Source organism: Phycodurus eques, chromosome 17 (assembly GCF_024500275.1).
Source record: "Phycodurus eques isolate BA_2022a chromosome 17, UOR_Pequ_1.1, whole genome shotgun sequence".
Classification (NCBI taxonomy): Eukaryota; Metazoa; Chordata; class Actinopteri; order Syngnathiformes; family Syngnathidae; genus Phycodurus; species Phycodurus eques.
The window spans coordinates 17281996-17308780 of NC_084541.1; the positions used below are offsets into that span (position 1 = coordinate 17281996).

At 41.2% G+C, this 26785-nt stretch overlaps 1 protein-coding gene across 4 annotated transcripts in view; it reads left to right on the plus strand.

Annotated features, from left to right (window-relative positions):
- The window catches only part of doc2b (double C2-like domains, beta), a 58001-nt gene that overhangs the window by 16909 nt on the left and 14307 nt on the right, over nucleotides 1-26785 (plus strand). The window contains exons 2-5 of one of the 4 annotated variants that reach the window (XM_061703444.1): nucleotides 12082-12161; nucleotides 17018-17041; nucleotides 22847-22921; nucleotides 25795-25904. In XM_061703444.1, the coding sequence (XP_061559428.1) occupies nucleotides 12082-12161; nucleotides 17018-17041; nucleotides 22847-22921; nucleotides 25795-25904 (289 nt within the window). The remainder of the gene's footprint in view (nucleotides 1-12081; nucleotides 12162-17017; nucleotides 17042-22846; nucleotides 22922-25794; nucleotides 25905-26785) is intronic. The other 3 variants (XM_061703445.1, XM_061703442.1, XM_061703443.1) reach the window with 3 other exon arrangements.

The following is a 26785-nucleotide window of genomic DNA, read 5'->3' on the forward strand; positions in this document are numbered from 1 at the left end:
CAATTTCATGTCACTAGGTGAAACTGGAGTTTTTTGATCTGTATTTTTTTTTTAAACAAGCACTGGCATTAGTTGTAGTCAAAAAGGTCCAAAACACAGGTCCAATAATCACACGACGGCGTATGTTAGTGTGTTGGACCCCTGGCTTCATTAGCGTCTTGATTACTGGGATTTGCTGCCCACGATGTCTGCAGCACATTGTCGAAACAAAGCCCAATTGTTCGTCCACAGGCGCGAACAATAACGAGCATGTTGAAAGACGGCATCCGTACGACTCCAAAGCAGCCGGTGAAAAATAATAAACGGACGATAATTGGACTGCACCCAGTGTGCAATGTGCAAGGAATTGCTACAATACATTACTCCAGTATATTGAAGCAGTGTTTGTGCATTTACAAAATGAAACTGTACAATATTTTGTATCCATTGCTCTTGCGCTCTCTCAAAATATTATGTGTTTAAATCGTTTTAAACGTGTGTTTAAAGACCTTAAGAAAAGTGCCGTAAATGCGATTAAAAACATGCCTAGGGTGTGATTAAATAGGGTATTTCTATATCGCAGATTTCACTTATTCACATAATGGTCTGCAACATGTCCCCTGCGATGGAGAGGGGATTACTATATTTTATGTATTTATTATTTGTTTTATTGTACTTATTTTTGTTTTAATTTTAGATTGTATTTTAGATAACTTGTTCAATTCTATTAGCTATTTTATTTTATTTTGCATTTGTCTGAGTATTTTAATTTACTATGAATTTCTATTTCATAGGTTTTAAATTTGTATCGGCCATGTGCCAATCACAAGCTGGCCCTGTCCCCCTGGTTTGATGTCCCATTTTTCTCATGGTCATTTGCCTAATCACCATCACGCCGTATTAAGAAAACTCGCATTTCGAGAGCCTAAGTGTTGACTGAGGTAAATAATGAAGAGTGATGAGCAGAAAAACAAGTCTTACGAGGATCCTGCATTTTTTATTATTGTTATTTATTATAATTTTTATTTTTTTACACATTTTCCCTGAGAGAGTTATCAATGCGACGTGTTTTAAATAAAATGCGATAAAAAGCAAGATCAATCACATTGTGTCTGACAGCGGCTTATTGATCTGCAGGCAGTTCTTGGCGGCGCATCGGGACAAGCCAAAGGGCCCGGCCGGGTATAATTCTCCACGCGGCCGATCGCTATCGTGCCGTCGCATCTTGAATCTGTGAATTGGTGCGCGGCCTCAACAGATGAGATATGTGACCGCAGTGATGTGCGTTCATTCATAAATCTAGCCGGCGCTTGGGATGGTGTCACGTTTGCAACCTTTCACGAGTTACATTTTTCATCAGAGACTCACACTGTGGGGGAAAAAAAAAAAAATATATATATTAATATCGTTTTTAACGGGAAAAAAATATGCTAGCTCAGTTGCCAGAATGTTTCCGTAAAAAATATGGAAAACAAATTTAACGTCTTTACAGAATACTCTTTATATTTTACTGCATGCAAATGTTAAGTTTACAAGAAAAAAATGATCTAAGTGGTAAATTAAACAGCCTTTTTCTGCTGAATCCACATGAACATGCTGCTAATTAATCTATTTCAAATGAGCAATAGTCACGCAGTTTTGCTGGTTTTTTTCCCCCTTAATTACACTAACCCATTACAACAATACACAACGATAATGGCGTCCTGTGAATTCATGCAGTTCCCAGAATGCACTGCGCAATGCAAGTTTAATTATCGCAGTAATAAGGACGTAATTTCTTGTCGTTCGTGTGCGTTCATGTAACCAACAGTTCGTTGAACGTGTGCTTTGTTTATCTACCGCATTTGTGGTTGATGGCCTACGTAGAGTTTTTACACTTGATGTAATCGCACAATGTGCTTGTGTGTGTACATGAATGTGCAAACAGGTTGTCACAGAGTGTGCGTGCGTGTGTCGTGAATCTGTTCTTGTGCGTCTGTCAAGGGGGTTGTGACGGAGGATGTGTTTATCACCGCCGTCCACTCTGATGATAGAGTCTGTCTGGTGTGTTTAAGCAGCCTGAAGGTGATCTTCATGCAAGTGAGGCTAAATCACAGCTGCCACCCTCAATGAGCGACATCTGTCAGCGTACGCCGTTACGTCGCTCTCTCTAGTGTCACGGAGGATTGTCACGTCCCGGTTTTCCGTTCGGAATACGCCGTTTTCGGGGCCGAATCATGACCGGATCGCGACTCGCGTTCAGATAGTACCGACCTCCGTCAAGACTCATAGGAAGCTTAGAAGAAACTAACCCCTGACACCAGTTTCGCCAATCAACACGAAATTTGTTCGACATGTTTATCATAACAAGGCGCATGAAAAAGTCTCAAGGACCCATGGCCGAATTTAAACAGGACGTCCGCCATTTTGCTTCGAAGCAGTCATTTTCGATTGAATCCAGGGCACCAATTTTAGAAAAAATTTGCTCCCGACACTGGTTTTACCAATCGACGCAAAATTGTTGAAACATGTCTACTGTAGCAAGATGAACAAAAAATTGTCAAAGACCCATGCCAGGAATTTAACAGGAAATTTACCATTTTGGTAACAAGCAGCCATTTTGGGGCTCAAAAGTTAGAAAAAATTAGCCCTTGTCACCAGTTTTACCGATCGGCACCAAATTGAGTGGACATGTCTAGGATAACAAGGACGCTTGAAAAATCCTCAAGGAACCATGCCCGAAAATAAACAGGAAATCAGCCATTTTGTTTTTAAGCAGCCATTTGGAATAGTAGACACATACTCTCTGTGTCACTAAATGACAATGCTGTTTATTTATTTTTATTTTTTTTGGGCCTGTGTAATTTAATATGTCGTCAAAGTTAGATCAACATTTGGAGGATTGGCCTGAGCCTTTCATCGCTGCACTTGTAGTATTAATGTAAAAATCCTCGGCGGCAACCTTGAAAATAAGCGCGCGTAAATGACACATGATGTGGCCAGGAAATAGACCGCACCACGGCTCATTTTCCGCACGATCCCCCTTTCCCCTTGCCCCATAGACCGCACCACGGTTCATTTTCCGCATGACCCCCCTCCCCACTTTCCCCTTCCCCACCTCCAGTCTTTCACAAGCAGCAATTTATATCAACCACAGCTTGGTATTAGATCAAGTCCGGCCGAATGCGGTGGCCAATTTGATGGTCGTACGAAATGGGGGTGGGGGGGGTCAGCCGGGTTTGGTCACTTCCTGGTAACCAACGAGATTAGTTGCTCTGTTTCTCCATGCTTTGGGAAGAGCCAGAGTGCGGCCAGATAGCCTAATCCATTTATAAAGACGTAATGCATGCGTGTGGCCGGCGAAACGTGCGTACACACTCACACACACTCAAATCAGTGTTTTCAGAGATGTGAGTACGGATGGACCAAATCCATAAAGATTCATCTAATCAGACTTTGCATCAGCATCAAATATGACTTTATCGAGACACGAATCAAAGAAGTGTTTCATGTTAGGGTTTCAAGACTTGTTTGGGATTTCAAGCCTTGGTTAGCGTTCCAAGGGTTTCAATCCACGGTTATGGTTTTAAAGATGGATCGCAAGCCAAAGAAGATTTCAAGTTAGGGTTACAAGCCAGGGTATGGTTTCATGTTAGGGTTTAAAATTGAGATTTCAAGCCTGCGTTAGGTTTACGAAGAGTGGGAAAGATGTGAGTGCTCATGTCAGTTAGGCTTTCGGGCCTCTCGTAACGTTTTCCAGGACCAAGTGTATCAGTGCGTAAGGCCCGCGGGCCGGCCGGCCTCAGGCGAGCAGGAAGAAGAAGAAATCCCGTAATGGACAATAACGCGTACAAATGATGGCCAGATAAGCCAGCAGAGCAGAGAAACAGACGGGAAAAGAAGGGACGAGCAGGATTACTGTCCAAAGGAGTTGAAAACTAGCGCATGTGACGGAAGAAGAACACAACAGCCAGCGGATCCGCGTGAGCCCTCACCTAAAAATACGCATTGATGCTTCACCGCACATTGACGACTTTGCAGTAACTCGTACCGAGGCGTCGCGACCACGCCTCCAATAAGGCACCGCTACGGAAAGTTAGAGTTTCAAGACAGGGATACCGTTTCAAGTTAAGGTTTCAAACCGTGGTTGGGGTTCCAAAGTAGGTTTTAAAGCCAGGCTTTGGGATTTCAAGCCAGAGTTGGTGTGCTAAACTAGATTTCAAGCTTGTGGTAGGTCTTCAAACAAGAGTTTGCATTTCATATATTGAGCAACCAAAAAACAAATTAAACACTATTTTGTTTTGGTGGAGGTCAAAAGATGTAGAAAACAAAGTCTGGACACTTTAACCTCATTGCACTGGTCCGCGTTGGTTAAAGACATACCACATGGTTTATGTACGCCATGCTGTTTCAAGCTTTGGACAGTTTTTGGCTTTTTAAGTGCATTTTTGCAGATTTTTGTCTACGTTCGAGTGTGTGGCTGTCGGCTGTTCCACTCATCCGGGACGAGCTGTGCAGACGCATCGTTTCCTCCCCAAATCGCCCAAAACCAAAACGACGACACCTGTGGGAGGTAAACCCAATATTGAGCAAATATGAATTCAACAAAATCTGCATGTTTTTGTTTGTTTTGTAGTTTAAAAAATCTGTATGTATTGATATTCAGCATAAAGAGATTAATAATTTCTTGTGTAAAAAAAATGATATATATTTTTTTAAATAGAAGTGCTCACCAATGCATGCTCCGCCCCCTTTTGATGGCCTTGCAAAAGAAAAACGTATGCCTTCTTAATATTCTGAGCCCATTTCTTTTATACAGTAGTTCACTAACTGGCCATAATGATAATTCAGTTGAACATAAAATATATATATTGTGAGTTTTCTTTGGAAGGTACCCCTTAAGATACAGTATGGTACATTTTGGAACTAATCGATTGTGTTGCATTGCATTGCACGGGGAGGTTATGTCAAGCCGGGTAACAATATGGCGCCCTCTCCTGTCACTGTCCAGACTTTTTCTTTTCTACGGCTTTGGTGGAGGCTTGCTGTTTCGGTTAGCAAAGGACTTGAAACTGGCTCAGCACGAGTGAACGAAAAGCTTGTGCTTAAGAAATGAAATAATTCCACATTTGCTGACCTTTTTGTCTTCCTGGTACGTTTGAGAGAGGCATTTATTTGAGGGAGGTGTTCTCTGGTCTCAGGTGCATGCCAGCATTTGAGAGTGCATTGTCTTTCCCGTTGGTCCCCTCATCCAGTTAACAGCCTGGAGCCACACTCTCATCCATTCCAATGGAGGTGAATAATCAGGCTAATCAGGATCCCAAAGATTCCCTCCATCTTGCGACTGTTCCTCGCCTGGCGTTGACCAGGGCCTCCCCTTGTTGCACACCGCCGCCGTCTCTTCCTCTCTCGAGGCGACGAATACAAAAACATTCTCTAATGTGCTTGATGCAAAACACATTTTCCGCCCACCGCGTTTCATCTTGAGCCTCATCGGGTCTGAGGGCGACGAACGTTTTTCTCTCAAGTCTTTTTATCTCTCTTGTTAAGAAAAAAATAAATAAAATCCTATCATGGTCAGGAAAATCGCAATCGACAGTAATGTACTTTCTAATACAATATATAGTAATAACATAATTAAATAAAATGTAAAGCTTTCAACAGTTTGTGCATCATGAATTCATGCTTTAATTCAACGGATTGTACTGCTTCTTCTGGTGCGCAAACTTCGGCCACCGGAGGGCACTATAATACAGACACAAAGAAGAGTTTCACGACTAAGTGACTCAGTAATCTGAAGTAATATTCATTACAATAATATGAATAAGAATAAATGTTATGTACAATCTACCTTATATCACATTAAATGTTTTATTTACAATGAACATCTCAAATTACTCTAAAGTTTAAAAACATTTTAATTATGCTAAAAGCAATTTTTGCAGAGGATACAAAATGTACGCCAATGAGTATTGCTATATTGTCTGTCTTCATGTTCATCGTTTGTGTTCAAATATCCGTTGCTTAAAGGTTATAACTACCACAACGTCAATGCACGTTTCGCTAGCCTGGCTATGATGTTTTTGCATCGTGTGTTAGCATTAAGCTATTGGACTGTTGTAAATTATGTGGTTTGGTGAAATACACGTAATTTTCTTTGTTTTACATTTCAACTTAAACTGGGAATGGCAATAAACAGATATTTTTTGAAGAATTGTTGAATCTATCGGCTATATTTACGGTAAGCTCGGCGTAACATTGTTATATCCGACTACAAACATTTTTTTTGTCCCAATAAAGGCCTAAAGATGAGAAGATATGGCGTTAATAAGCGCAGCATGTGGAGACTACTCGAGTACACACTTAAGACATTGAAGTGATTCGAATGCCAATTCCACACTACAGTACGTGTTGCCATGCCACTTTCTGTGTCATGCGACATACACCCGATGAACCATCTTGAACCCAGCTCACCTCTCACCATTGGCACATTACCAGTACTGTTTAAAATGCCCCACCCCCATTTTATTCCAGGGGGACAACACAAGCTCGAGATACACTTGTTGTCATTTAATACACTTTATGGATCTTGCTCAGTTGTCATGGTGACACCTTTCGTGTCAGGCAATTCATGCATAGCACTTTTTATAAGCTCAGCCTCTATCGCCGTGACGACTGAGCTGGAGGAAAAACAAATACATGGTTTTGTCCCGTTTTGTTCACCTGGTGGATGCCGACCCGTTCGTCGAGTCTCGTCGGCCCGCTTGATTGCCGCCTCTCGTTAATTAAGAATAGACACTGGGTGTATTTTTAGAGTCGTCAAGTGTGATTGGTATGTGATGTGGATTTGCTCCACACAGAAAACGAATAATACTCCTAGCAGCAGCATACCATGCCCTGTTGTGACTATTCCAACATGTACTACAACAAGATGCGTGTCATATGATGGTATATCGATGGATCCTACTTGTTTCCCCCGCCAAAAACTCTCAATTTTGGTGGCACTGCAGCATGACATGCACAGTCGTGACTATTCCAACATGTATTAATATAGATCAGAATCAGCTTCCTTGGCCAAATATAAACATACAAGGAATTTGTCTACGGTGGGATGTATGTTATATGACGATATAACATACGATGTCTCTTTCCGAGCAAGCAAACAGCATATTGAGCTCTGTCGTGACTTTCGAAGCAGTCATTCGTAGAAGCATTCACTGTCGTGACTATTTGTGCGTAGTGTCCTGCAAAGTGTCCATAACGAAATCTGGCCAGACTCTCCAATTCCTTGCAGCATGCCATGCATTGTTGTGACTATTCCAAAGCATTTTATTCCAAGCAACAAGCAGCATGTCAGGCACCGTTAAAACGATTCCCAGTGGGTTTACTACAAACGCCCAGCAATTAAATCTAGTCTGGCTCATTCAGAGCAGCATACCATGCGCTGTCGTGACTATTCCAATACATTTTAATTCAAGCGGCATTCAGCAAAATCCCTCCCGACCGTCTAGTTCCTTGCAAGCAAGCAGCACGGTATGCACTGTTGTGCCTATTCCAAAGCATACGTTCCTAGCAGCAAGCAGCACGCCATCCACCGTCGTGACTATTTCCGCTTTATTTGACACGGTCGTCAACCAACTCTCTCCTGATCGTCGGGTTCCCAGCACGTCATGCACTGCTGTGATCATTCCAACAGGATTTAGTGCAAAAGGCCCTCGACCAAATGTATGCCGGAAGCAACACAGCGGGCACTTTGGGGACTTTTCAAACGCGATACAGCCTAAAGCAGCTTTTCATCTACTTCCCATTGTGACGGATGTATTTTTTTTGTCCAATTCCGGCTCCTTCCGTGGCCGTCTCAATCCGGAACAACAGTCTTTCTCACATTTCCGATATTTTTAGAACCTTTTGAGGTGATGAAGCACTTCTCCAACTCTCTGCTGACGACCGCAGATTAGTCACAGTCACACCTGCCCGAAAAAGCAGGCGCATATCGACACATCGACTGCACGCCTCAAGAGCTACGAAAGTTTATTTTGCTATATGCTGCAACAATCCTACAAGCGGACAAGTCCAGAACTAATTTGATGGAAACAGGGTGGTAAACAATTCACAGAACAGAAAGGACAGTTAAGACATTCTTTTGCCTTACTTTCATTAAACACAGAGATGTATCTAATCTACAGATATTATTTTATGGCTTTTACCTGCAGGCCACTTTACAAGACAGGTCAGCTAATCGTGATGTCAAATCGACAATGAGGCTAATGTCGATTATTAGCAGCGGCGTTCCATCCTGCTTCAATATAGCGGGCAGATGCAAAGTAATGTCCCAGGACGCAGGCCCAAAACCTTCAGATTTTACACGTCAAATGAAGTTATGTGGCAATAAATATCTGAGGAATTTATGAACTCTCTTGTTTTGCCTTCGGCTGATTTGTCCTTTGTGTGACTTTGGCTGCCAGTATATTTCAGTTCTCAGTACAGACAGTTACAACCACTGCCCCCCGCAAATGGAAAAGCAGCCCCCCCACCCCCTTTCAGACCTTGCAAATGAACTCAACAGGGAGTTGCTGATAAAAACTGGGCCCTTTTCTAATACCTCTTAAGTCATATTAGATGGATGGTGGTAAAAAAAAAAAAAAAAAGTGTACACACGCTGATTTTCAAGGTTTTCTTTCACTGTCAATCAAAGTCAATCTGATCATGTTGCAATTTACAATCATTTGAATCACATCGTATCGCATCATAATTAAAGTCAATCTGATCATACCGCAACCTAATCTGACAAAATTATATACGTGTTGTATCGTAATTCGAGTCAATCTGGTTATATCGCAGTTTCGTTTGCCTGAATCGTATCGTCTGGTAATTGGACTGAATCACATCATACCGCCTCGTAATCGGATTTAATCTGATGGTATCTCATCCTGGCGGCACGGTGGGCGACTGGCTAATTTCAAGGAGGTTTAGATAACAGTGTGTACTCTATCTTGTGGAATCTTTGTGCCAAGGAGCTATGTTGAAGTAATTTGAGGAGCTTCATTTAGACAAAAGCCACCATCCTTTGGCATCTTGAGGCCAGTAAACTATTTTGAAGTGAGTTGAGGAGCTTCATTTGTGCTGTCTTGTGGCATCTTTAGGCAATTCTAAACCTTTCTGAGGGGCGTCAATTCTCCCAGATTTTTGCCATTTGTGGCAGGTTTGGTTCCCTGCACACTCATTTATGATCCTTGGGTGCATTTTGACAAAACCATGTCAAAGATATGTTATTAAGACACGTAGAACTGATTTGACGTGGGGGGGAAGCATAATATGTCACCCTTAGAGTTAAGAAATATTGGGTCAAACGGCAATTATTTCTGATCCATTCCCCTCAAACCATAATTCTGAATAATGAATTATAATGAGGGGGCGTGGTGGAAATAGGACGGAATGGTAGCGCATTTAATTCTTGATCACTATGCAAATGTGTGAATCATCCCGCCCGCTGTCGTGGGAAGGAAGCGCTTCTGACACAACTGACCCGGTTTTCTATTTCGCCTCTCCATAGAAGCCCCCCGAGGTCAACACCAGATTGTTGTGTCAAGTGTAGGCGTCTGGCTGTTGAACAAATTCCAAAACAATTCACTTTTGCTATCCGTCTGAAATCATCTCTTTGCTAATAAGCAAAACAAACTACACTTCCCCCCCACCCCCACCCATTTAACAGAATATGTCATCTCACTAATGAGAAGAAAGTAATGGGATGCCGCGGCAACGCATGCAAGCAAATTGCTCATCGTAGCCTGGCACAGACAAGCAAATTAACACTCTGCCACTTGTTTGTTCAGACCGCATGGTGCCCACCAAAGTGTCCAGTCTCTCAGATTTGCTTTTTGGGAATAGGGACACCAATGTTTTTCTCCCTGAGAGGAGACAGTGGGCCATGACTTGGAAAGTGATTAAAGTGTCCTGTGTTTACTTCCCCGGCACGGGGAGACACATTTTATCCAAGAAGAGACTGAGGGCCAGGAAGTAGTCTGCTAGCTCATGAGCTAACAAACATTTTGGCTAAGAAATTACAAGCGAATGTCAAAACGACAAACTCGGTGGTGATTTCCTCGATGGGGCTCGCTCACCCGCAGGAGAGGTGATGGAGCTGCTGTTAACTGATGCCCAACCACCGCCCGTGGCAGCTACCAGCAGTCTCCGCACTCCTGCCGACTTCAGCTGCCACTTGATGCTATTCCATCCGACTGTGAAAGGTGACATGAAACGAGACAAGGCAGACGTCTCGCCTTGTGACGTGACAAGGCAGACGTCTCGCTTTGTGCTGCAAAGAAAGCCTCGTCTCAATGCTTTCCTGCCTTCCGACCCTTGGAATTTTGGGAAAATTCAGCCCCAAGGCCTGATTCACTTCGTAACATGAAATTTGATAGAAAGGCCTCCATCATGAGGAAATCTACAAAAAAGTCTCAAGAGCCCCTGCCTGAAATTACATAGGAAGTCCACCATTTTGGGTTTGAAGTGGCCATTTCAGGGTCATTTTAACCATTGGCAGGTCGGTCAGGTCACAATTCTTTGAAAAGTCGGCCCGTGAGGGTTGTTTCAATTAGCAACATGAAATTTTGTACGCATGTCTATCAAAGTCTCAACAACCCATGCCTGAAAAAGCACAGGGAGTCTGATATTTGGGTTTGAAGCAGCATTTTTTGGTCATTGCCGGGTCTGTAGAGCCCCTCGGAGGTTTTGCAAATTCAGCCACTGAAGCCTGTTTCACATAGCAACAAGAAAGTTGGTAGGCATGGCTATCATGCCCGAAAAGACACAGGAAGTGCGCCATTTTGGTTTGAAGCGGCTATTTCAAGGTCATTTTGGCCATTGCCAGGTTTGTAGCACCCCCTGGAGTTTTTCTTTTTAAATTCAGCCCCCAAAAGCCTGTTTCACTTAGCCTAATGAAACTTGGTAGGCATGTCGATCAATCGTAGATCCCTCGTAAAAGTCTCAGAAGGCCATGCCCGAAAGGTCACAGGAAGTCTGCTATGTTGACTTGAAGCAAAACTGTGCTGTGTCATATCGCGACCTGTTGTATTTAGCTTATCCAAGTTTTATTTTACCTTAATTGGAAGAGATGTTTCCTCCGCTCAGTAACGAGATGTCTGGAGGGAAAGCTGACAGGCTGCTGACTTTTAGCTCAAGGGTCAAACCGCCAACCCCAATCAGAAAAAGGTTGCCGAGGAGGCGTGCCACAGGTGTGAAACGCACCCCACACAATGGCGGAATCAGCTCTGATCTGCTTGTTTCCGCAATAATGTGAGACACCCCTCCCCCCTCCAACTTCTTGCTGTGTTTTGAATTTTTTTTTTTCTTCATCTCATAATTGGCACCAGCGCTGCGATGCAGAAAGCTGGCAAATTGACCGATGAATTATCTTTTTAAAAAATGTTATTGATTGATTTTTTTTGCGCATCCGGCACGGCTTCCTCCCGCTTTCTGCCAGCTTTCACTTTCGATGACTGACTAATATTCCATTTTCTCAGAGATTCGTTTAACCTGCGAAACTTTGACTTGTACCTATTCAGTTTCGGACTTCATCTCAGCCCGACATTTTTTTCTTATTTCTGTCGCTTGATGAGGGCGCTGAATGAATGAGTGATCAAACAGGTGGTGGATTTAAAAAAAAAAAACATGTAGAAACCCAAAACCAAAGCACGTCATTGAGCTAAGTTTAAAAAATAAAGCCAAGTAGCCAAGGCAAACCAGTATTGTTTCAGTTTGCGGTTTCTTTTTTTTTTTTTTTTTGCGTGATTTCGAAATGTACACAACTAGTTTCTACTAAACTGGCTGTATACAAACGACTTGTTTGTTTGTGAGCAAGATTAAGTCAAAAAGCATTAATCGCATCTGGTAGCCAAATAGGAGCAAACCATTTTAACGAAACTTTGTGGAGTCCCGTTTAATTGCGAACAAATTAGGTTTTCACTTTTGTTGCCTTTTGAAGCATGGCTGGAACATGATTCAACATACCCCACCATTAAAAACAAAACAAAAAACAAACTAAAAAAAAAAAGATAAAAGCAAGGTTTCTTTATAATGATGATGATGATAATTAATGATTTCCCCCCCTTTTCTTCCTTGCAGCCACACTGGGAACGCTGCACTTCAGCTTGCTGTACGACCAGGAGAACAATGCTCTGCACTGCACCATTAACAAAGCCAAGGTAATCATAATTTCCCCCCAATACGTAGCGTAACCACATTCTAACTGCAATCCACTTGTTTATTTTCAGTGTTAAGAAAAAGACAGACCTCAGTTGATGTCATGGCATTACAGTAACCTTCCCCACAGGCATCATCTTTTAAAACACACAGGAAGTGACTGCCATTTTGATTTGAAGCAGCCATTTCAGGGTTGTTGTTGTTTTTTTTATGAAGGAGGTGCCTTTTTTTTTTGGTTTTGTCAAGTCACAAGTAGCGCCACCACGGACTTTTTGGGGCCCTTGAAGCCAGTTTCAGTGAGCAACATGAAATATGTTAAGCAAGTCGATCATGAGTAGACCCCCCCCCCGCAAAAAAAGTCTCAAGACTTGCCCTCAAAGATAGAGTGAGGCTGCCGTTTTAGCTTGAGGCAAAACTCCTCTGGGTCATAACGAGTTGGAGAGTCAATTGTTAAACAAAAATCAAACCTTGCTTTCATCTCCAAGGACAACAACAAAAAACACACACAAACACAAACAATAGCCATATTTGTTTGATTCATGTGGAAGGTAATCATGTCCCAGCCATGATTCAAAAGTGATAACATAAGATCCTAATAAGTTAATGGGTTCTACAAGTTTTTGTCCAGATCAGCTGGGTAGCGTAAGTATGATGTAATTGCCGTTTGGCTCGGGGGGAGAGGGGACATCAGGGTGGCGCCCTTGCCATTCTCGTAACCTTTCACATAGACATAATATTTTATCTGACGCTTAATTTGAAAGATCAATTGACCATTGAAAATGTTAATTTTACGGCAGTGACAGACTGCTGACATTTCCCCTTTACTGATGCATAAACAGCAGAGAGAGGGAATCGAAGCCAAATTTACATCACGCGACTGACACGCTTTCAATATGCCACCCGCGTCAATATTAATACGACGACACGTGAATATTTTTTCTTCCTACGTCGTCGCGGGATAGCACCTTAACACGTCCTGCGCTGGGAAAGATGTTTGCGTCTCCTTTCACCTCAGCAGGCACTAATTATTTCTGAAAGCATATTACTGCATACGGTTTTAGTAACAGCCGCTGTGGATTAAATGTCGAAAAAGGAAAAAAATCATACACCAAGCAGAAGGGAGGAACAAAAGAGCAAATGCAGGTGACAAGATTTTCTGTGTCTTTATGGACATGGGTTGTTGAGACTTTTTGGAGGGTCTACTCTTGATAAACATGCCTACCAAAATTCATGTTGCTAAGGGAAACTGGTTTTGGGGTTGAATTTTTCCAAGAGTTGCGTGTTTTAAGTCAAGTCCTTAGCAGCCATGGTACACCTTCACATACTGACGAAAACTCAAATGTTGCACAATTTCGCGCTGTCCTGCTGCCAACTATGCAAGATAGAAGAAGGTTGGTAGCAGTCGGACAAAATCGAGAGTAAAAGTTCATCTTGGGAATCACTGTAAAACGGCAGCTTTAAACCGAAATGGCAGACTTCCTGTTTGTTTTCAGGCATGGCTTCTTGAGACTTTTTTTGTGGGTCTACTTAACGATAGACATGCCTAACAAATGTCATACTCTTAAGTCAAACAGGCCTTTGGAGCTGAATTTATAAAAAAAAAATAAAATAAAATAAAAATTCTGGGGAGCCTGACTGACCTGGCAATGGCAAAAACAACCTTCAAATGGCAACTTTAAACAAAAATGTCACACTTTGTGTGTCTCGTTGGACTGATTTGTTGAGACTATTTTGTGGGTCTACTCATGAGAGACAAACCAAATTCTATCGTGCGTATATTTTCAAGCCTGCAAATGTTAAATCGCTCAAAATGGTGATTTATTTCGCCTTTATTGACAGGCTTTACATTAAATGCCCACAGAGCGGAAGCCCCTCCAATCGAGGCACGCTATTAATGGCGAAGACCTTTTATTTCTTAATTCACTGGCTCCCCCGGCTAGATTCCATACTGATGCTGGTGTAATCTGTCTCAGTTTGAGCCGTGAAACTGCTGTTTTTGCTGTAGAGTACGGCATTCATCTCAACTGACATGATGAAGAGCTCTGTGTGGAAGCGACTCCCTGTTTTATCATAAAGAAAATTTAAAAAAAATACGACACCCCCTCGACTAGCTGCGGACACCCGATACTATCTTTGTACCCATTCTATCATGAAAGAGATACATTTCAACAGAACTTTTCTACACGCACAACTTACAGAAAAGTTCCTCAAATAGTGGCCATCTATTAGATGCCATACCCTAATTAGTTGCCAATTGCACCACTCAACAAATAAACGTCTTATTTTTTTCCCATCAGAAAATTCAGTCCTCTACTTTTAAGTCTCTTTTTTTTTTCCGCCCCCACAAGTATCGGTAGTTATTCTAAAGCTCAGAGGGTGAATACTTTTGCCAACTCTGCCCAAAGCCGGGCGCTTCCATTTCTCTCTCTCCTGTGAGTCATTGCAAGTTTTAGCCTTAATGGTGCCAAGTGATTTATTGCGTCTGTCTTCCACATGCTTTGTTTTTTTGGGGCCGTCGTCTTGATAAAACGAGGAAACCGTCAAACGAGGACACCGGTCTGACTTCATGTGTGTACGCGGGACTCAATTGACGTGGCTAATGTTGACGATTTCTGTACATTAAAGCCCGGGCCGTACTGTCTCCAGGCTTGCGTAACAATTAGCACATCTTTTACATGCTAATGTATGAAAGGCACAAAATGTTACCTTCACGACTCGCCTTGATTAAAGCAATTACCACCGTTGCCTTCTGCGCCGCCTTTTCATTTTCAGACAAATGAGGTTATTTCCACTCCCCCGTCTGCCTTTCAGTGTGCCAAGGAGCAAAAATGCCCTCGTACCTTGGCGACACACAGGCCGCCCCCGCTGGGCTCCCTTGCTCTGTTCTTGTCGCGCTAATTAAATCCGGGCGAAATCGAGGTGTGTGGTTTTTTTGTTTTGGTTTTTTTTTGTGGGTCAAGACGGTTTTCAAGGAAGTAAAAAACAAGGGTTCTTTCATTCTGGTCCATTTTAATCGAAGTTTGTTTGTGGAGTTGAAGTAGATTTTAGAGTTGTTGTTTTTTTTACTGCGAGGCCGTCTACACACAATGATATAAACTATCAAGTGGCGTCCAGCGTTCAAGGTTGGCAGCAATCAGAATAAAATTTGTTGCCCAGTCAGTCTTTTGAGGACACTTGAACATAACTGCAAGACGCCCACTTCAAACCACGATGGATATTTATTTTACGACATGGCTTCTTGAATCATTTTTGTGGGTCTACTCAAGATGAACAAGCCTACCAAATTTCCTGTTCCCAAGTGAAACAGGATTTGGGGGCTGAATTTACAAAAACCTCTTGAGGGGTGCCAAAAACTGCAATAGCCAAAATGAACCGAAAATGGCTGTGTCAAACAAAAATGGCAGACTTCCTGTGAATTTTCCAGCATGGCTTCTTGAGACTTTTCTGTGGGTCTACCACAAGTAGACCCACCAAATTCCATGCCCCTAAGTGAAACTGGCTACATGTACCAAGAACTAAAAAGTTCCTGCTCCTGTGGTGTGTTTGCATGAATTGGACCTGTAAAGGGGAACAAAACCCGTTCTTATCTCGATCCGTGAGTCAGTCACGGTGTCAGCGTTGAATGGAAGGTCAAAGACCTGTTAATTCCTCGCTGTCTACGCTACAACCTACCTTGACATATCGACTGCAGTCTTTTCATTGGGCTCTTCCTCCTGTGGTTTGCCCTGTTGTTTTTCCTGCACACCCACGCTTGCTCTAGCTAGAGAGCACAAAACATTCGATTTTATTTCAAACATGTATAGTGTCCCCCCGCTCTATTGGGGATTTTCCAGCGAATGAATATTTCATAATTTGTTACATTTTGTTAGTGCGGTGGTAGTCCAAGTTAAAAAGAAAAAAATCGTCTAATCTATCAAGAGTTAATGAAAGATGATAAATAACATTTAGTTACTGACATGCAGTTGCTCTAGTTACTTTCGGAGTCTTGGAAACTGGAGTTGGTCTCGTGTTGCACTGATGGATCAGGAAAAGTGCTGAGTGCAACAATGGAGGACACATCACTGTTAAGTGTCAAAATGTGAACTAAACATTGATGAAATTAAAAATGGCAAAAAATGGAGTTAGCCCACTCTTGCTCTCAATGGCTCAATTGTGGGGATGTGATCGGTTACTAAGCAAAACTGCCGACGGCGATGCGATTGTTTGCAAGGCGGAGTTGTAGTCCGTCGGCGCGACTGTTGTCGGGCAAAGTTGTGGGTGTGGGGGTGCGATGCGTCGCGGTGTGCGGCGTACTTGCTTCGATATAACACCCGACCGACCTCGTGCCACGCGACGACGACCAATAGGAACGGAGAACATTGTGGAGTGAGGAATGAGCTAGGCGATGTTACCGTGGCAACTGCAGCTCGAAAGGTCCGCAAGTGGTCGCCTTGTCACGGACAAAGTGGAATGCAAACTGGGTTACGCCAATATAGGAACCCGTCGGTAAATATGTGCATTTTCGGGGTAAAAGAAGCAACTATTTTATTTCTGGTTCATATTTGTACAGTTAATAAAGTATTTAGCGTGGCGACAGTTTGACAATCAAACCAATGAATCCATTTGACATTACAGTCATTGAAATATGGGAAAGAAAGTCCTGTGTTCAACTGCCGAGGTTCAACCGCACCTTTATTTTCCAACTTTCTGTCTCCTGTTATGTGCAATTACTTTAATTTGCGGCATCATCACGTTTTTTGTTTTTTTTGTTTCTCTATCTCATAAGTCTTTTTCTCCCCAGCTCACCCTTTTTTTTTTTTTTTTTTTTTTGCATGCTTTCATGTTTGTGTGTTGCTGCGTTCTATACACACACAAACAGCTTCCTGTTCCAAGGTACAAGAAGGTAAGCCTGCGAGACAAGCCCCCATCCTTGATTCAATCGTTTCGTCTTATCTCCACAAGCACGAGTGGGCCCTGATTGACATCCCCCACAGCCCCCCCTCTCTTATTTCCCTCATTGTGATTCCATACTGAACCTCAACTTGCAATATGGTCACTGCCCTCCTCTCCTCTGTGTATATTAACCCTTGTCTTGTCTTTTGAGTCAGTTTGACCCCCCCCCCCGATATGACTGCTTGTCATGTTGCGGGTCAAAAATATTTGTTTAAATGTTCACTTTTTTTTATTTTTAAGGAGGGCTCTCGCTCATTCCCCTTATATTTCATAATTGTTTTAACAGCACTTTTTTTTAATGCTAAATATGCGGCAGGTCACACTGACCCATGAATATTTTTGCTCTACTAAAGAAACAAACATAACAGGAGGGTTGTTGTTGTTTTTTTCTTGCTTCGTACTAAATGACTTCTCCCAATTATATACATTTATGAGCTTTTTAACGTAGCTCAGTGCTAACACATAATGCGAAACGCCATAATGGAGCCAACGGAAATGATCATACAGTAGATGTTATGGTAATTCTAAACCTTCAAACAACTGCTACTTTAACCGACACAGAGCAGCAACACATACAAACAGAGCATACCGCATAACTCACATGTATTCTTTTGACTTCCACCGGAGCTTAGTAGGGGACCTTCTCTGCCAGGGGGTGCTACAAACCTGGCAACGGCCAAAATGACCTTGAAATTTTGCTGCATCTCGAAGTAGAGCTCAGTGCTGCTTGGCATGTTGTGGCGCAACGCGGTACTACACTAAAGGCGCGCAACTCATACTTCGGACTTCGTTGTATAATGTGAACTCCCGCATATTTACCGATTTTTATTTTTATTCCACTATTTGCTGAAAAAAACTTATTCTGCTCAGGCCGAAGCCACTTCTAATATCAAAATATTGTTTCGGTGCCCTACGGCTGCATCTTGGTGCCGAGGAACTATGTTGAAGTGAGAGGAGGAGTTTCATATAGTCAAGCCATAGCCTTGTCTATCATAAAAAAAGTGCTTTGGCGCCATTTTGTCGCATCTGTAGAACACTGCAAACCTTTTGTGCTTTTGTTATTTGCAGCAGGGCTCAATCATTCCCCCCCCTGTGAATCCCATAAATTATAATAAAAACCCATTTAAAAAAAGCTCGTTTAAAAATCAGCGATATAGTGCGGAAGTGTGGGGGATAAACCGCAATATAACGGGGCTTCACTGAACCCTTACACAGGCTTTGTCCCGCCACCGTTACGGCTCTGATGCTACCTGTGTGCAGCTGCGTTTTCCCAGCAAAAATAAACGACTCCCTATCAAGTCCCCACGCGACCCTCCGAGCCGTAACTCCTCTCCACTCCCTCATCGGCGGTGTCATCAACGCCGACGCTCGCCGGTGATGAGTTGGACGCATCTGCCCGGCTCGCCGCATTACCCGCCTCCATCACCCGCTTCCATCACTCGGGTCTCGCGTCAAGCGTCCAAGACCTCAGGTGCTCCCCCTGACAAAATCAACCTTCCCCATTCTCGAGCATTAACCCCTTCTTTAACACCGCGCTCAATGGTCCCCAGAGGTGGGAAGTAACCAAATAAAAAGGTACTCGAGTTCTTGTATGGTAATATGCTATTTTAGAGAATTGTTTGAAGTTGCTGACTTCAAGAACTGTACTTTAACATAAGGAGTTTAATCAGTACTTCTATTTGTATCAGTATCTTTTTTTTAAAAAATTACAAAATTTAAACAGTTATCTGTACATATACTCAAGTACAGAGTGTGAGTTCTTGTACCTGTAGTAGCAGTCGTCGTAGTAGTGTGAGTGCCTTTTGTCGACTGATGGTCCTGTCGCAGCCCTCCCGTTATTTACCGTGATTGATGCCTCGTCCGCCCTGGCGTCACCACTCCGGTCAGATATGATAATGAAGACGTATGCCACGCTGATGAGGAGGCTGATAGCGACGTGGGAAGTCAAAGTGTGTGTGTGTGTGTGTGTGTGTAAAACAAATGTGCAGGAACACACCCAGTTTGAGCAAGATGAATCAGAAATGACTGCTGTGGTGCTCAGTTTTGGGGTAGACCTCCGCCAAGGTTAAACAGCATTGGCATGCACCGTACACTTACGGCATGCCAATTCGTTTTACCAAGGCCCCCTCAAAAACAAAAAAATAATAATAATTATGAATTGGGGTAAGGTCTTTTTTTTGTAAAAAGTGAGAGGGAAAAAAAATACTCATTTGAAAGTTTAATGGGTTTTGATACTTATACACAAAGTTCTTGGTCCCAAAGTCCATTTAGCTTAATGCCAACAAACAATGTAAAACGCCGTAGACGGGCTAACAAATAGCATCAGTGCCGTGGTGTTATAACCCTTTAAGCAAAGGGTATTTGAACAAAAACATTGCAGTAATACATGCAGACTATGTAACAATACTCACAGGTATATATTCCTTATCCCCTGCAAAGAATGACTAATTTTTACGACACCTTAACGAGCCGCGAAGAGAGTAGTTGTGAAACTCTGCATGACTGGATTATACTGCTGCTCGGTGGCCACCAGAGGGAGCTGCATTGACTTCATCATGACGTACAAACTGTTAATTCTTTCAATTCCATTTGATCATGTTCTTACGGTGCTATTTTCCTCATTAAAAACGGAACAAATAAACTTGTATCTCAAGGCACCACATTATATAGAATCTTAAGGCCCACCCTGCAGTTTTAGCTCAATTTATTGGATCCCGCCAAAATGAATACATTTATCTATTTTTAACATGCTTGCCATGTTAGCAAAAGTGGAGAAAAAAAACCATCTTTGATCCACACCAATGTTTCCTCATCAATATCCTTAGTGTTTTCTCTTCACGGTTTTAATCTTGCTATATGTCAGCATGTTATCTTTTAATCAGTTCCATCCATTTGAAGTCTTTCGACAGGGCGAGCCTGACTCCTACTAAATTTGTTGCAAAATAAACGCAACTCATTAGCAAAAAGCGCCACCAGATGTTTCTTCTTCTTCCAAGCGACCGTAAGCATCTAGTACGCGCGAGTCCGACATTGTGATGCATGTCGCCCATCTGCCTTTTTGCCACGGTCGGCCGTCTCGAATGAATCGCTAATTACCATCAATGGAGTGTCCAAAAGTGCAGATGTCCCTTCAACAGGGGGGAGGGGGGGGGGGGGCACAAGTACTCACCTTTTGTAGTTCAGTAAGCGTAATGACACTTCCAAGTTTTTCGAGTCACGAAACGTAGCTCAGCCTGAACTGGTGCTGGCTGGGTCTTAAGTTTACTGGCGCCACCGAGCGGTGGGACTCTGACACGCACCCTTATCTCAAACTTTTGCTTGTATCTCAAGACAAAAAAAATTGTCCAAGCGACGGCCCGGATTTTTAAAAACTCGTAACACGAGCCACTTGTATTTCAAGGCACCGCTGTGCCTGAAAGATCGACTTATGTACAGTGACAAAGTATTTGTACTTGGTTACTTCCCACCAATATCATTCAACGGCGCCCGTAATGAAACCTGTGTTTGGGACATACGGCGGAGATGATAATTCACCCGGGACGCCCAGTCGGCAAACAAGAGGAAATAAGGCGGCGGCCGAGACGCGGGAGGGTCACGGCTGGCGAGGAGATTAGGCTTGTAAATTGACTCCCCCATCTCGACCGCCCGACATTTCTCATTCAGCGTGGCCCGGCGAGGTTCGAATGGAAGAAATTTCAAATAAGGTTGTCGGGTTTATTTACTCCTTGCGTGTCACTTTAATAGGATGTCAGTCAAGTTTCGCATTAAAACCCTTAAGAAGACATCCTAGGCACATTGAGTGAACGCAAATAGAATTTGCCGGTGGATATTTATTTTGCATTCTTTCTGTTCCTTAGATGAGCCTCAAATGGCAAAGCTACAGTAAAAATACGACCGCTTTGTTCCAAAAGAAAAAAAAAAAAAGAATCCCAGTTTAATATCATTGAAAATGGCAGTTTTGGTCCTGCATTTATCTTGACAAATGCAGTCCTTTACATAAAAAAAATTATTTGTCCACCAAACTGTGGTATTTGCCCATTCAAAGCATTCAGGAAAATGTCCCACATTTTACTGGTTTCAGTCCATTTTCATGTTAAAACACTGAAGAAACCATAAGGACATTTTGTGGCATTTTGTTTATTATTTTCCATCCTTTTTGGATGTGTTAAATAAATATTGGTCAAATATGCCAGATTTGGTTAAATAGAATTCCCCAACTTAAACTTTGTTCAGAATGACCAAAAATTCCAGTTGAACAGCATTGAAAACAAAATTTCTTCGCCCACATCAAATGTTGTTACATTTTTTATGTTCACCAGATGGTGCTATTCCCCCCCCCCCCCCCCCCCCCCCCATTCAAAGCATGCAGCAATAGGTAAACACATTTTTACTGATTTTTGTAAACCTTTACATTAAAACCCTCAAGAAGAGATCCTGGGGACATTTTGTGACATTCGGTTTGTTATTTCCAATGTTTTTTGGTTGTGTTGAATAAAGATTGGTCAAATGTACTCACGCAAAATCTTTTGTTCTGTGTGACAAAAAAAAATCACCATTGAAACACTGAAAACTTTGTGTTCCTCATTGAGTTTTCCATATTAAGATTTACCAGATTTGATTTAAAAAATATATAAATATACATATGTAATTGTTATCCCTGTTCCTTAGGTTTGCCTAAAATCGAAACACAACGCAAAATTAAATAGTCCACCGGGTGGCAGCACTTTTTGCACTTTAAATCGTTCAGCAAAATTTGGCATCGTTTTTGGGGTCGGATCTTGTACGAAAAAGAAGTCGGGTCTCGAAAACACTGTCGTAAAATGGGAAACCTGTAGTGCAAGGGTGTCAAACTCATTTTTTTCACGGACCACATTGTAGTTACGATTTCTCTCAGAGGGGCTGGTATGACTATGAAACCATTTAAATTTTTGAGTGCCTAATATTATTACATATACACAACAAATTGACGGCAGGATAATATTTTATTCAACTATTGTTCAAGTTAATAATATAAATTGTATGTTTTTAAAAATGTCATTTAAATGTAAATAACATTTAAAAGTATTAAATAATGAATCAGTTAAATAATTGATCTTTTTTTTTTTGTGAATTAATTGCTGAACTAAAAAGTTCATTATGAAAATATAACCCTAGAAATGACAGCAAAGTAATTTTGAAATAACATTATCTTAATGTATTTTGTTTTTCTTTTTGGGTCCATATTTTGTGTGGAGGGTTTCTGAAGCAATGTAGTTATTAGTAGTTATTTTTTTGCATAATAGAAAAACTGTTAGTCGCCATCAATTTCCTCGGAAGATTGTCGCTAGCTTGGCGGCGTTCTTCCCTCCTACTTTCCTTCTGTTCACATCCGCACCGAGCCCCCGTAGTCAGCAGTATTTCATCAACGCCACATTGGCACTCGGCGGGGGGGTGCGTTCCGTAACATTTACGGCGTCTTTTCCGACTGCCGTCTGTTTGGTGTCGGAAATAGATAAAGGCGTTGGGAGAAAAAAAAAAAGATACAAAAAACAAAACCTCACAAGACCTAATTAAAACAGGGGGCTGTAAAACTGGGGGATCCAAACAAATGAGCTGTTATAACCTTCCGGAACAGAAAAATAGAATTTAACTGTTTATTGATTGTTTAAGACAACATTGATGAGCATTCTCATACCTTATCAACCTTTTTTTTGTGTTTGTTTTTTTTTTTTTTTTTTTTTTTTTTTTTTTTTTTTTTTTTTTTTTTTTTGGGCAGGGGCTCAAGCCAATGGATCACAACGGGCTTTCGGACCCCTACGTCAAACTTCACCTCCTACCCGGTGCCAGCAAAGTATGTTTTCACCTCGTCAAGAAATATCAGAAAAAAATACAAATACATTTCTCAAATACATGACTTTATGTTTATAATATTCTGACTTTTATTTAAAAAAAGAAATCTGAATTTTTGTCTCAAAAATACAGGTGACTTTTTTTTTGTTTGTCAAAAAAGTTACCACTTTGTTATTGAAAATTGTTTCTTTATTTCTATAATAGAAAATACACAACTCTTTCCTGTAATATAACAACTTTTATCTTGATCTATTTATTTTTTGAACGTAAAAACTCAACATGAGTTTTTACGTTCAAAGAGTTTTTTTTCTTAAATATAGAGTTTTTTTTCTTAAATATACATTATTCTCATAATATTATGACTTGAATCTAAAAGAAATCTGACCTTGTGTCTCAAAAATACGGCCGAAAACATGCAACTTTACCCGTGTAATTTTATGACTTGAAAATGTAGGATTGTTATCTAAAACGGATCTAAGATTTTTTTCCCCTAAATATACACTACCATGTTATTTTACAAATATATACAGCTGTATTCCTGTAAATTTAATATTGAAAAATTACTTTTTAAAAATTTCTAAATAGGCAACCTTTTTCTCAATTATGACTTGTTGTAATATCACAACTAATCTAAAAATCTGATTTTTTTAATCTAAAAAAATGTTTTTGTTTTTTAAATATGCATCTTGTATAACGTTATGATTTAAGTAAGGAAAATATATATTTTTATCTTGAAAATGTATAAGCTTTTTCTTGAACATATACCACCTTATTTTTGAAAACGTGTACCTTTATTTCCATAATACAAGGAAAATTGAAACTTTTTTAAATCAAAAAATATTTCTCAAATGTTGTTATTGTACGACCTTAATCTAAACAATATCTGACTTTCCATCTCAAAAATTCATACGGTGTTCTGTTGAAAATATGTGAATTTAATTTAGAAAAAAAAAAGCCATCTTTTTATCTGGAAAATATTGGGGATTTATTTTAAGACAAATACGTCACAAGATGACTTGCTTGTGACTTGAAGCAAAGACAAAAGAGCACCACGCTGCAATAAATTAATTTTCCCGTTGAAATTGAATTTTGCTGCACCGGCCCCTTCGCCGACCTCATCCTGGTGCGAAGGTCAAGCGAAGGTGCTCCATCGTCTCCCAGGAACACTTTGAGTCTTTCAAACACTCGACACCTGGCAGGCATTAGGCCGATTGTTGGCAGGATGTCGAAAAGCCCGCTCGGAGAATCCCAATGCGCTCACGTGCGAGACGGGTGTCAAGATCACGGGGAAAGGATTCGTCTCCGAGGCGAGACTTGGAGCCAGACCCCGCCGTGACTTCCTGAGGCGGCGAATGAAGTAGAGAAAGCAAAGCAGAGCAAATTTATTTATATAGCGCATTTCATACACACGGTAGCTCAATGTGCTTTACATAATTCAAAGCATTTAAAAACAAAGGGAAAAAAACAGCTTGTAAACATTAAAAATACAATTAAAGCAGCGTATAGTGCAAGAAATATCATTTAAATGTGGAAATGCTCTAAAACGCATGAGGGGGAAAAAGAAGAGTTTTTGACTTGGACTTAAAAACATGCACACTTGGGGCTGACGTCACTTCCGTTTGTGTGCAGCATAATAGCTAAATGCTGCTTCACCATGTTTGCTTTGGACTCTGCGCTCCACTATGTGACCTGAGTCTGTCGATCTCAGAGCCCTACTGGGTTTATATTCAGTAGCATTTCATTCATGTATTCAGGACCTATACCGTTTCGTGATTTATAGACCAGGAGCAGAACTTTAAAATCTATTCTAAAGCTGACTGGAAGCCAGTGTACCTCAATATATCGACCAAGTTTAGAATCGGAGTAATATGCTCTGACCTCTTTGTTCTGGTCAGAACCCGAGCCGCAGCATTCTGAATGAGCTGCAGCTGTTTAATGCTCTTTTTAGGGAGTCCAGTCAGAAGACCATTACAACAGTCAAGTCTACTTGTGCTAAAAGCATGGATGAGCTTCTCCTGGTCTGTTTGACACATGTAAGCCTTCACTCTGGATATGTTCTTCAGATGGTACAAGGCAGTTTCAGTAATTGATTTGATATGACTGTTGAAAGTCAGGTCAACTTTTTTGATTGAAAATATATAAAATTCTTTTTTTAAATACTTGACTTGAATTATTACAACTTTTAAATAAATAAACCTGCATTCTCTGCTTCTCAAATATACGACATTCTTCAGAAATATCCAACTTTATTCTAAAAAAAAATACTACTTTATTCTTGAAAAAATAGACAACTTAATTGCCATAACATAAGGACTTTAATCATGTAATATTACAATAAATTAATAAAAATAATACCTTTTTCTCAAATATATAACTTTATTGTCAGTCTTTTTATCTAAAAAAATATCCGGCTTTTCATCTCAAAAGTATGACTTTTTTTTCCCTCAAAAATATCAAATGTTATTCTCGTAATATTACGACAAAGAAAAAGAAAGTGGAAGCTCAAGCTGCAGTCAGCAGCGTACTACTGCATACAGTACCTCAACAAAAGGGTCTTAAGAATTAGCACGGATAGGGTATTTAGAGCCTCTTAAATTGAAATTTACGAACCGTACCAAACTAGCGATGGGCATGATAATCAATCAATTCAGTCTATTGTTCAGAATTGATAGATTACTCACAGCTGGGGGTTTTCCCGCATAGTCAAGGATTTGTACATTACCTTGGCGGCCCGTCAATGAAACCGACACCCGACGAATGAAGCGTCTCCGGGAAGCGAGGCAGCCAGTCGATCGAGACGCTGCTTCCTTCTTCCTGTTCAATACGCCGACCTGTCCGTCCGGCCGGCCGTCTGTCTGTCTGTCTTTCTCGCAGGCCAATAAACTTCGAACCAAGACCCTGCACAACACGCTCAACCCCGTCTGGAGCGAGACGCTGACCTACTACGGCATCACCGATGAGGATATGGTCCGAAAAACACTCAGGTGCGCCTTGATTTTCCTTTACCTGAGACTTTTTTTTGGTGGGTGTACTCATGATAGAGATGCCTATCAAGTTTCATGTTGCTGGGTGAAACTGTTTCCGAATTTGGCCGCCACAGTCTTCTTGTAACTTTTCAAGCATGGCTTCTAGAGACTTTTTTGTGGGTCTACGCATGATAGATATGTCTACCAAGTTTCGTGTTGCTAAGTGAAACTGCTTTAGGGGGCTGAATTGTCAAAATTGTTGAGTTATTCGTGTGTGTTTGGGCTTCATGGCAAGTCATCGAAATTTGCCGCCACGCCCTGCCCACGTGCGTAGACAAAAACGAAAAAAACAAACACAATTTAGCATCGCCTATTTGTCTGGTAGACGAGATTCGAATTTGATTGCAATCGTAAGACGTTTCTAGAACAAATTTCAAGAACAAAACTGAAAATGGCCGCTTCAAATCAAAATGGCCGATTTCCCTTTCCTTTCCTTTGTGGTTTTACTCATGGTAGACATGCCTACCAATTTCTCTGTGCGAATACGATACTGGCTTTGCGTGTTAAATTATTTTAAGAAGAAAATTTTGTTTTATGGTTAGTCATGAAAATTCGCCACCACGCTCCACACACACACACACACACACACACAACTTTTTTTGTGAGATTTTCTTTAAAAAAAACAAATATTTTAAAATTTGCTTTGACATTCATGTTATTGCTGTAATATATACTTCTAAAAAAAAAAAAAAAAAACTTGTTTGGAGAAAAAGATGCGACTTTCTTGTAAGATTCTGATTTTGTTTCTGAAAAAAATAATTTTTCTCTCAAAATTCCACTACATCTTTTTCCTCACCCTCATTACATTGCCCTAAGTTTCCAAATGTGCCAGTAGTCAT